The sequence below is a fragment of the Podarcis erhardii genome (genome assembly GCF_964252035.2).
Source record: "Podarcis erhardii genome assembly, chromosome: 3".
NCBI lineage: Eukaryota > Metazoa > Chordata > Lepidosauria > Squamata > Lacertidae > Podarcis > Podarcis erhardii.
This window is the reverse complement of record NC_138507.1, coordinates 73,956,146-73,968,557: the sequence shown is the minus strand read 5'-3', so window position 1 is coordinate 73,968,557 and position 12,412 is coordinate 73,956,146. Positions and strand designations below refer to the sequence as shown.

At 42.4% G+C, this 12,412-nt stretch overlaps 1 protein-coding gene across 2 annotated transcripts in view; it reads left to right on the top strand.

The window, feature by feature from the left end:
- Positions 1 to 12,184, top strand: part of FRMD1 (FERM domain containing 1) — a 54,209-nt gene extending 42,025 nt beyond the window's left edge. For both annotated transcript variants that reach the window (XM_081855851.1, XM_081855852.1), the window contains exons 7-14: positions 16 to 171; positions 4,403 to 4,468; positions 4,645 to 4,713; positions 4,896 to 5,070; positions 6,206 to 6,541; positions 6,685 to 6,801; positions 7,991 to 8,070; positions 11,055 to 12,184. In XM_081855851.1, the coding sequence (XP_081711977.1) occupies positions 16 to 171; positions 4,403 to 4,468; positions 4,645 to 4,713; positions 4,896 to 5,070; positions 6,206 to 6,541; positions 6,685 to 6,801; positions 7,991 to 8,070; positions 11,055 to 11,342 (1,287 nt within the window). In that variant the 3' untranslated portion in view covers positions 11,343 to 12,184. The remainder of the gene's footprint in view (positions 1 to 15; positions 172 to 4,402; positions 4,469 to 4,644; positions 4,714 to 4,895; positions 5,071 to 6,205; positions 6,542 to 6,684; positions 6,802 to 7,990; positions 8,071 to 11,054) is intronic.
- Positions 12,185 to 12,412: the final 228 nt, after the last annotated feature.

Here is a 12,412-nt window from a genome sequence, read left to right as displayed (position 1 = left end):
CTTCCCCCATGGCAGATTATTGCAAGGCGAGGGAGTGACTATATCCTGAAGCACGCTCCAGAGATGCACCGGGAACAGCAAGGCCTGTCTACGAGGGAAGCCATTCTGAAGTACGTCAAGGAGTCCTGCTTGCTGGAAGATGTGCCTGTCCACTTCTACAGACTGCAGAAGGTGAAACTGGGCCAATTCTTGCTTCAAGCATTGAAATGCTGTGTTTGAAATGCAGACAGCCTTTCTGAGTTCTTTTCTCAAGCAAGCAAGCAAACAAAGGGAAATAATGGTTGGGAGGAAGGTGCTTGCCAGGTAGACCCTCTGCAGCTTCTTCCCATCCACCCTTCACACCAGAAGTTTGCCCCTTTCTCCCACCTGATGCTCCACCCTGTGGCACCTTCAGATCACACTGGGTGGCCAGACCCAATCCAGGGATGTCTCCACCTGACTCAGACAAAGCCTGTATTCCCCCCACCATCAACCCTGACCCAGCTCACAGTCCTAGTATGCATAATATTACAGCAAAGGCCTCCACTTAAGTGCAAATGATTCTTCAAAACTTAGAGTCATTCCTGTAGGATTGCAGACAGCAGACCATAGCTCACTATGTTCAGGGGTTTCCATTGCCCTCTGTGGAATATGGTGATTTGTGTGTGTACAAGGTCATTCCCTTTTTGTAGCAGACAATAGGAAAGCCCTGCTTGTCAGCACTGATATTTCTGGATGCAGAGAAAGCGTTTGACAATGTGTCTTGGCTATCTATGAAAAGAGTTCTGAGGAAAATGGATTTGGGGGAAACATTCTTAAAGGCTATAGAAGTTATATATACTGAAAAACAAGCAAATATGATTGTAAATAACATTATCTCTAAAGGATGCAAAGTTACGAAAGGAACCAGGAAAGGGTGTCCATTGTCCCCGATGCTGTTTATTTTGATTTTGGAGGTACTGACACAAAAGAGAAGGAATAATGACAAAGTGGACCAACAAAAGTATAAGTTAAAAGCTTATGCGGATGATGTTGTTTTGACGTTGGAAAACCAACTAGAAAGTATACCAGCGGTTTTGGAAGAAATGAAAGAGTTTGGTAACTTAGCAGGTTTTAAACTAAACAAATGAAAAACAACAATGCTAGTCAGAAGTATGGATGCTCAACTCACAAAAGATTTGGAATGAATTAGTGGTATATAGAGTGAAAAGAAAGTAAAATACCTGGGGGGTATGGTTAACTGCAAATAAGCACAATATTTTTAATGATAATTATGCAAGGGTTTGGAAAGAAATTACCGTATTTTTCGCTCTATTGGACGCAGTTTTTCCCCTCCAAAAATTGAGGAGAAATGTGTGTGCGTCCTATGGAGCGAATGCAGGCTTCTGCCATAGCCGCGCGCAACCCCTCCGGCAGGGAGAGGCTCCACGGGCTATGGCTTCTTTAGCCCTGCGCAGCGTCTCCCGGCAAGGAGAGGCTGCACGGGGCTAAAGGGGAAGCCTTGCTTTCTTCCATAGCTGCATGCAACCCCTCCGCAAGGAGAGGCTGCACGGAGCTATGGATTCTTTAGCCCCGCGCAGCGTCTCCCTCCCGGGAGAGGCTGCACGGGGCTAAAGAGGAAACCAAAGAGGCGAGCGGGATCCATCCCGCCCCCTGCCTTGGCTTGCTCCATAGCTGCGCGCAACCCCTCCGCAAGGAGAGGCTGCACGGAGCTATGGATTCTTTAGCCCTGCGCAGGGTCTCCTGGCAAGGAGAGGCTGCATGGGGCTAAAGAGGAAACCAAAGCAGCGAGCGGGATCCATCCCGCTCGCTGCCTTGCCTTCTTCCATAGCTGCGCGCAACCCCTCTGGCAGGGAGAGGTTGTGTGCAGCCTGTACGCTGCTCTTTGGGGCTGGGGGGGGGAAATATTTCTTTCCTTGGTTTCCCCCCCTAAAAACTGGGTGCGCCCTATGGTCCGGTGCGCCCTATGGTGCGAAAAATATGGTAGAAAATATTTGCAAATTTGGAGTAAAATTCAATGGGAAAATTTTCTGTTATAAAAACATTTATACTCCCAAATATGCTATTTCTATTTCAAACAGTACCTATAATTAATGATATTCAAAATTTTAAGGGCTGGCAAAAGAATATCTAAGTTTATTTGGCAAGGGAGAAAACCCAGGATAAAAAATAGGGTTATAATTGATAATAAATAGAGAGGTGGTTTTGCTCCCCCGACCTACAAATATATTTTGAAGCATCATGCTGATGCTGGTTAAAAGATTCGATTTTATTAAAGAACAGCCACATATTAGATCTGGACAGGTATGGTTTAAAATTTGGATGGCACGCGTGCCTCTGGTATGGAAAGGCAATGATATTTAAGAGTTTCTCAAACCATATAATCAGAAAAAACCTTATAGGGTTTGGGGAAAATATAAAAACCTATTAAAAAGAAACACTGATGTGGCTATCACCAGCAGAGGCCGTGGCAAGAAAAATAATTAACACAGAGACAAACTGGAGTCCTCCTATAACTTGTTGCGAAGGAATACAAACGGAGTATGAAGAGATAAAAGACCAAATGACAGATTGGTTAAGTTACTACCAGTTAAGGGCAACATTTAAGTTGGACAAAAAATACAGTTTTGCTGATAAGAGCTCTCATTTTGAAAAAATATTAAGATCCAAGCTCAAAATATTATCAAAAATGTATAATTTAATACTTGAGTGGGAGACAATGGAGGAGACAGTAAAATCTGCAATGATGAGTAGGACTAGGGGCCTTGGACATAATATTGATTTTATACTATGGGAACAACTGTGGAAAGTAAATATAAGATTTACAGCATGCTATATGTTAAGAAAAGACTTCCTGAAGATGCAGCATAGGCGGTATCTGTCACCCAACAGATTAGCAAAAATGTCAAAATCAATAAAGGGTAACTGTTGGAAGTGTAAAACACAGGAAGAACCACATGTGGTGGTCATGTAGCATAATTTAAAATTATTGGGAAATGATTTATACTGAACTTTTAAAAGTGTTTAAAAATCTTTTGCTAAAAACCCAGAAGTACTGTTGCTGGCATTAATAGCAACAGAAGTTTCCAATAAAGAGAGGAATTTGTTTCTATATGTACAATGGCCACCCTTGTACTATTAGCGCAAAAATGGAAAACAGAAAAGTGTCAACCAAAGAAGACTGGCATATTAAACTGTCAGAATATGCAGAGTTAGCAGGGATGACCACTAGAATAATAAATCAAAATGATGAAAGATCTAAAGAGGACTGGATACTATTTATAGATTATATGGAAAAGTATTATACACAAACAATTTGCCTAGCAGGATGGTAACATTTTCAGCAGAATAAGAAATAAAGTATATAAAAGTGGTTGTGATAGATAGGGTGAACTTAGAAAACATGAGGAAAAGAGGGTGAAAAAAGAACCATGATAGTAAGTCAAGGGATTTTTCCTGATTTTTGGTCGATTCTTTGAAAGGAAAGGTTTTTCTTTGTTGCATCGTTTTGGTTCATTCTTTGTTGATGTGGAAGGTTATCAGAAAAGCAAATAAATGAAAATATAAAAAGGAAAATATAAAAATATAAAAAGGAAAGCCCTGCTTGTGCCTACCACTTATAAGACTTACCCACTCTTGCAATTTCTTCCAGTCTAAGCTGTTTGCTGATTGAGACGGCGCAAGTACAAGCTGGAAGGGTTATATGGGGCAAGATCTGACACGCTTTGTGCCTAGGGATGCCGAAGATCTGAAATAGTCACTTTAATACTTGAATTCCCGTCTGACCTGAAATACTGGTGTGAGAGTGTGTGTGTGGTTTTGTTTTTTCATATGCTGATAGGAATTTATTTTTCGTTACCACTTTATATTATTATGATTATATCAGCATCCATTTCTGTGTAGTAGGGCAAGTGTGGCTAACCAGAGCCCCTTCAGGTGTATGTCCACAGCAACTGCTTTGCAAATGCATAGGTTTTTTGCAGGCCACATAGCTGGGGGAAAGAGAAGTCTGGAACTGGATTTGTACTCTTGCTCATAGGTGTGAAGGCCCAGGGAAAAACCAGAAAAAAATGGACAGAGAAAAAGCAGGAGGGAAAACGTTTTCATTTTCCCCTGGGGCAGGGTGGTGGTTCTGGGCCTTCAAATCCCTACACTTGGACATGGTTTGGCTTAGTGTGACCTGCAAATAGACCATAGGGTGTTTCAGTGGTCTGCCTAAAGGCATGCATGAGGGTGGCAAGATCCATCTCATGCAAGAAACGGGTGTAGTTTATACAAGTGATCCTGGTCACAGCTTGTATATGTGCAGCATCAGTTTCAGGAGTAGTCCAGGCTACAGTCCTGTTCTGGTAGCCTCCTAGCCTCCTTGGCTATCACCAAAGCAAAGTCTGTCTTTTCACCTTGCACCTTTGTGTCTTCCCAGGACAAGAAGGAGGATCGCCCAACCATCATTTTGGGCCTGACTCTTAAAGGGATGCACATCTATCAGGTAAGAAGTTGAAAGATTTTAAATCTGGCATTAACACCCCACTCTCTTTTTCTCTCTCACACACAGTTCCTCTGCCAGCACTTCCAACTTCTTCCTGTGTCCTAGACTTTACAAATCAGATTATTGTTCCTGTGTATCTCACAATGTCGTTTTGCCATTTGTTTTCATTGTTGTAGGAGGTGAACCATGTTCGCCAGCTGCTCTATGACTTCCCCTGGTCACACATTGGGAAACTAGCATTTCTGGTGAGTGTTGCAAAACGTGACAGTGTTAATTTGGATTACTTGCAGTTTCAATCGCATGATTTCTTAAAGGCTCAGAGCTGACAAATGCATAATAGGGTTTGGGGTTTTTTATATAAAGAGATAATAAAACGTGCAATCCTGTTTACCAAGAACACTTTCCTTTTCCCCTCTCTGTAATTTAGGGGAAGAAGTTTGTAATCCAGCCTGATGGTTTGCCTTCAGCCCGGAAGCTAGTTTACTACACAGGGTGCCCTTTCCGGTCTCGGCATTTGCTGCAGCTGCTCAGCAACAGCCACCGTGTGTTTCTGAACATCCAACCCATCCTTAAGCAGATCCAGATGCTGGAAGATGCAGAAGGTAAGTGAGGGTGAGGGTTTGCATTTGAGAAGGGCCAAGGCCTCTGGCAAATACAGGGCAGATGCAAAGACATTGGTTTTCACAAAAGCTTAAAGATATTTGCAAGGTCAGAAAGTTGTGTTGAGTTCAAAAGGTGTGAGGCAGGCAGGGCCAACGTCAGTGGCTGCCATGACCGGACACCTTCCAAGGCCCACACTTTGCATGAGGTCCAGCACTGAAGGCCTCTTGATTGCTGCCACTCACCAGCACCAAGAGGCTGATTGCCAACTCTTTGGCCCAGAGGTGATGTGTGGGCAGATGAGAGTTGAGGAGGAGGAATGGCTGGCAACTGTTTGCTGACTGGTGGCCTGCTTGCTCAAGACAGAGACAGCTGTGGTGGGGAAGAGGAGGTCATGTATGCGGTCTGTAGGGTTCACAAAAACCTGGCCCTGATGTCATGCCACCCTTCAAAGGCATGGCTTGTTTGCTACAATCCACCGTGCAAGGAGAACATCGCTCCAGTCTCCCTTGCATTCTAACCTCAGTTGTTACAGAAGAACTTAACCCACTATTTTTGAAGGCACCTGGGACCCTTCCAATTCCTTAAGCATGCCAATTTTAAAAAAATACTTAGCTAGCTTGTATCATTCCAAATTTCAGCTAGATTTTTAAAAGTCATAAAACATGTGATTTCAGAATTCAAAAACAAATATTAAAAATCCTCTTAACCACCAATGAGGTGTGTCAATTAAAAATGGAAAACGGACAGAGTTGGAGGTTTGAAAGTTTTATTATAATCAGGCCACATGGAAATGTAATGAATGGGTGGATTAATGAATGAGAAACCACTATAGCCATTTTGTCTCCATGGCCCTTCCTTTTGCTTCACTTCCGGGTAAGAGTGATGGTTGCTGGATAGATTGTGAGGGCCGCTCCCAAGAGCACTTGCTTCATGCACAGACTCTGGTGGTGTTGAGCCTTCCACCACATGTGCTAGTCTGACCAGTGAAGTGCTTCCTTCCACTATAATAATTATTAAATACATGTATCGCTATTTGTATGCAGTGTCGTCATGTGATCAGGCCAGCACAGGTGGCAAGAGATTTAAGTTTCTCTTTTTCCAAACTTTCCCCCCCACCCATCTCACTTGTTGCAGAGAAGAAACGATATCGGGAATCCTACATCAGCGACACATTGGAGATGGACCTTGACCCATCCGACAAGCATTCACACGGCAGTGGAAGCAGCAGAGGAAGTGAGAAGAACAACCGCCTGTCTCGACAGTCGACCGACAGCCATGGCAGCTCTCACACGTCGGGCATTGAGGCTGACTCAAGGCATCGGATTTCAGTGGAGATGTCGGTGGATGAGCCCTTTGGGATGGATCAGGTTCATCGGAAGGAGAAGTCCTGCAGCTCAAACATCAGCTATGGAAGCTCTGGCATTGATAGCGGTGGCAAAGAGAGAGCCGAAGAGGACTCTCAGGATGATGGTAAGGCTTGGAAGGAATGGCCAGCAGGTATTTCTTTTCTGTGGGAACAAAATTAAGAGCAGTGGTGGGTAGGACGAATGGGCGAGCAGGTGACTTTAGAGAAAGATATATAACTGTGCCACCTTCTCTCTTGTAATTTCCAGAAGTTGAATTGACAGTGGACGAGTCGGAAGAGGTGCCTGTGGATGAGCCTCAGTTAGAGGATATCATACATGGAAAACCTGTAGATTCACTTGCAAAAGATGGTGTTTGCTGCCAGGGTGAGCTGATATTTGCGCAACTCTTTGAAATTTGTCAGTGTTGCATCCTGTTTCACAGTGTTTCAAGTTTCTGACTTGCATAAAATATTCCAGTGTGACATTTCTTTTACTAAATTTGAAGAAACCTGTTTGTGGAGTGAAGGGGTGTGTGGAACATGGGAAAGTATTTCAGGGTATCATCATTTAAAAAGGTCACGGACACAAAAATGTGGAGACTGAAAGCCACAAAGAATTGTGAAATAAGCAGAGTTCCTTCAAGCGCTGGAATTCCCAATTTCCTGTGTGAAGCTTTAGCTAAATATACATATCCCCATGATGACTTTTTTTTTGTAACAATGAGCTAGGAACTTTCTTGATTGAACCAAGCATCTCTGGAAGTGAGAACCTACTGTCATATATAGAATTGTAATCCTTAAACTTGCATCTTGTTGCTCTCTCCCCAACCTGCTTAAGAAAATAATTTGAATAGTCTGTTAACATCTGCAGGTACAAAAGGTGGACAATTTCAAGTGTTGGCCATGGATAGGACTGGGTGCAGTAACTGGTGAATTTAACACTCTATTGCCTGGTGTTATATACAGAATCTTAATATAAGCCAGGAGTAAGGAATATTTTGCAGAAGAAAGAGAGAAGTAGCAGATACCCACTATTAATGCCTTTCAAATTCAAGGAATTTGCAACCTGAGGATTCTGCTTCTGATGCTTCTGCCACATTACATTTCTCAATATACAGAGCCAGCTCGGACAATCCTTTCATTCACTTACAGACCCCCTTCGCCACTAGGCACGTTTAAACCAGGAAATCTTTAGTCAATCATAATTTATGGTTTTATGCCATAGAAAATGATGGCAGCCAGGAACAAGCCAGGGCATTAAACTCACTTCAAACCATGGTTTGATATCCTGGCTTTTTCAGAAACTGACAGCTGTATTTTCCCAATTCAGATGAAATGGAAAACTATGGCTAATTAAAGCCTCCCTGGTTTAATTGCAGCTCATATCCAGGGAAGGAGCAAAGAGGCATGGCATGCATGGACAAAATACTTGTGCATATATCATGGCTTAATAAGCTGAGATATGACCACGTGAAGATGACTAGTATCTCTACAAGCTTTGATCCACATTTTTGTTTTCAGTTTGAATCTTATCATTTTGATTTTGTCTCTCTCTCTCCCCACCCCCACAACAGATGCAAATCCGAACCATCTTTCAGTAGTGCAAGTCACGTTAATAAAGGCCAGAGGCCAGAGTGAGGAATCGCTTTGCCAGGTAAGAAGTTGGCTGGTGTGGAAAGGGTGTAGCTCAGTGGCAGAGCAGCTGCAAGGTTCCACCTTCAACCCACCGCATCTCCTGGTAGGAGAAGGACAGCAGCTGTCCATCAATATAGGCAATAATGAGCTGGATGAATCAATGAGCTAGAAAGTATAAGGCAGGTTGATATGTTGCTATGAGCCATACCAAACTCTTGTCTCATTTACACGCTGTAATAAGAAATTTGGCAAATATCATATGCCACATTAGGATGAGTTCTGGGTTTAAACTCCCAGGACATTTTCTTTTGAAGCATCTATTTCTAAGCCTAAAAGATAGCATCAACCACTTGGGAAACTGGATCCAACTCAAAATAAAGAATGCACAGGGTTGGGTTTAGCTCATGGATTTTGTTTCTAGTGGTGTAATCAGATGCTGTTTCTTAAGGAATCACATTCTGGTCTGTAAAGAATACTTCGATCTTTACATTTTAATGTTAATGTTTCTATGTTCCAAATGTGGTTGCCGTCATCAGGAAAGGGGGGAAAGATCCCTTGACTGTAGACTTCAGCATTGTGGGACCGCTGTTTATTCTCGGTCTGTGGTTAGTGCACAAATTGCTCCGCTAAGAATGTATCTAACGTTTTGTTCGCCAGCACAGCGTAACAGCAAAGATCTGAAAGTAAAATCAGACTCACTCTGTCAACAGCACCAAAGGAAGCCTAGCTTGAATTCAGTAGACTTCGCCATAATCCAGGGTGCTCAACAAGATGATTTATACGTCTAAAACTGAGACAGCCTGCAGGGCTGATTCTGATTAACTAGTGGGCACAACCCAGCTGGAGTTATGCACTTTTAAGTCTCTCTTATTTCAGTAGGAGAGCTAAGCATGTGATTAAGGGCTGCAGACTAAAAGCATTTACTTGGAAATATAACCCACTGAATTAAGAGTATAGGATGAGGCTGGTATACATTGCAAGCTGAGTTAAAAGTGCCCATGAAAACTCACCAACATTTTAGTGCAAATTTCTCTAACAAACATGCTGCATTTTGTATGCTGTTTTCACTAACACACTAGATTTATGCACATTCCCCATGAATATATACATTTTTTGTAAACATTGCAAAATTCAGACAAGTATGCATTTGGGAGGATGGCTGTACTTTGGTTCTCCTATTGTTTCAGAAAGTGTGAATTTGATAGATTTGCCTTTAACAGGATAGAAACTCTTCCCCATTCCTTTTCCTGACTATTGCTTGTTCTGGCAGGGTTGGAGTGCCAACATTTGGAGAGCCACAGGTTCCCTACCTTTGACTTGTAAGCAAATTCCAGACTGGTAGTCATGCTAGTCTGTTGTAGTAGAAACAAAGAAATGTGTGGTGACACCTGTAAAGACTAAGAAAATTATTGTGGCACAGAGCCCTCAGTTAAATGCATGAAGCGTTGTATCTGTAATAGATACACACACTCACATGTGTCCACACAGAAGGGAGGCAGAAAGACCAGCTATGGAAAAAAGAGTAGCAACAAATGCATCTGTCCCAAGTCCATCACATTTGTGCATGGGGACAGATTAAAGACTTCCCTAGGCTGTTACTGTGCATATTTTTTAGGATAATTCCAGAAAATCCTTTAAATATCTGCATAAACCATTGGAAATTAAATAAAAGTTACAAGGTGGTCCAAGGACTGCTTTAAAAAAAATGTTCAGGGAAGCACGTTGCTTCCTGTATAATTGAATATACATTGTGCTGATGGTAGCAGTCATCCTTTTTTCATTCCATGCCCCTTCATACACACCATTTTAGGTACGTAATTTTATCCACTTCTGTCAAAAATGAGGGAAAGTTATTGCTGTTCTTTGATTTTTCTGAGGGGGCGAGGGAGAGAAAAGAAGCTGTCTTGGGCAGCCTAGAAGTCCCCTTGGTCTAAAATGGGCTGTTTCCCAAAGCACTAAATCAGAGTATGCACACCCATATCATACATATAACATTCAGGAATTTTCCAAAATTTGGTTAACAGGGATTCTATTGTGTGCTTATGTCGAAAAACATAAGCACAACTAGCCTTAATAGCTAAAGGGAACTTCTATACTTAGAGGCTTCCTATCTCTGAATACCAGATATCGCCCACTTTCCCCTCTTATGGGGCAGCATAAATGCCCCCCCCCCCAACCCATTTCTCCTCACATCCTGTGAGGTAGGTTATAATGAGAGAGAATGAGTGGCCAAAGGTCAACCTGTGACCTTTCAGAGCTGAGTGGGGATTTGAACTCATATCTCCTCAGCCATCCTAGTCCGACTGTCTATAATCAAAACACCACAATGGCTCCTTGCTCCTCTGGCTGACCACTGAAAATAACAGAGTGCTGGATAAGAGGGATCTTTCATCTGACCCAGGAAGGCACTTCCTATTGCCTTTCTATTTCAGTACATCCTCAGGGATAAGAACTTGTCAGAAATTGAAGTTCTTCATAAGTTTTGGAGTTCTTCCTCCTATACCACTTCCATGTGGCTTATTTTCCTTCCTTCCTTCCTTCCTTCCTTCCTTCCTTCCTTCCTTCCTTCCTATGACATTGAAGGACCAATCAAAATATACCGTAGTGATGCTAAAAGGAAGACAAATTAATCTTCTGCTTACCATGATCAAACCTTTTAACTATAAGAAGCAACACCCCTCTTGGCTCTCCCCTCCTTTTTCCAACCTAGACAAGCACCGTTGTTTCAGCCAAACTCTTCCCTTCCAACACTCAGTTCATTGTACATGCCAGGGGGACACTGTGTTCTGAAGCTCAGAATCTAGGCGTTAATAGTTGAATGACTTCACAATTCCATAATGCTTCACAGCTTCTTCATTAAGACAATTTTCCTTAAAGAGAATGAGAGGAATGCTAACAATTTGAGACGAGATGGGAGCTTGCACGCATGCAATCTTTTTCTTTTGTCTTGCTTGTTTGTTTTAAAGTTGTTTGCTTTAATATATGCTTGTCTTAAACTGGCAGCTTGCACAGCCCAAAGCTATGAAGTGCCCGGACCAGCACAGCCATAGTCTAGATGACATCCGCCTTCACAAGTGTCTTCATCCTCCACTAAGTGCCACATTATCTTCAGATACCTCACACAGCTATACATTTGGTTGCGCCTTAGAGGATAAGCTGGCCAGCTATGGATGTGTTTATTCAACAGCCGACTGCAAAACCAAGTCTGCCCTCTATGGGAAGAGGTCCATGAACTGCCTGTCTCTGGATCTCTTGGGGGAAGATCAGCTCCCAGAGGAATTTGTGGTGTAGACACACTGGAGAAGCTTTCGGACCATCTTGCCAAAGGTCACCTACAACAAAAGAAAAAGAAAAAAAGGAGTGACTGCTGTTCTGATGGGAAATGGATACTGATTTTACCTCATCGTGTGGGATCCTTTCCTTATTGTTGCCCTTTCTGGTTTGTCATTGTTGTTTGATCCAGCAGATCTGATCAAACTGCATAGCATTTAAAATGCTATGATTCCAGACTGGATAACTGAGGAACGCTTCAGAATAATTGTTCAGGAACAATTTTCTTACTGAAAAGAAAAAATGAAGACCAGAAGTGGGCAAAAAACTGAACATATTCTCAGGACCCGGAAATATTTGCCTCCTGTTTTCCAAACTCTGGTCCAATTTTCACCACTTTTTCTTCACACAGCTTCTGTATGTATAATCCTTAGGGATGTTGTTTTCCTAAAATGTGTCTCCATCAACTGTCTGCCATGCTCAAGCCTCTACTGCCATTTGGAGCAGAATCTTGTCTTCTGTTAAATGCAGTTTTCCTCTCCCAGACATGCCACTTGTCAAGTAGCAGTATTGGAAAGAGTCAGATATCATATCTGAAACATATCTGTGACACGTGCCCCTCCAACTGTTTCTTTCAGAAAGAGGGCAGACCCAGAGGAGAGGCAAAGTCTCAAAGCACTACCTCAGAATGTAAATTTGCCCAACACGTTTGAATAAAAAAACCTCTTATGCCTTCATCTAGTAAAGGACCATAGCAGCTTTGCTAGATCAAGGTCAATGCTCTTTGCCCAAACATGTATATTTACTCATATCCATCGGACATATTTATATCACCAATAAATCTTTTGGAGGGTGTAATGTCACTTCCAGACTATGCCTTTCCTTATTTCTTTTGCAACCATTTCTTGAAAACTGCCTGGTTAGCTCATTATGCATCATTCTTGGGGACAAGTAGCATTGGTATAGTATAGCTTACAGGGTGCTGAATTGTGCCACAAACAACAGTGTGAAAAATGGAGGCAAGATGTCACACGATTTGTGGAAATGGCATAGAGGTCATTGATCAGTAAGTTCTGTAGGGACAGGAATTT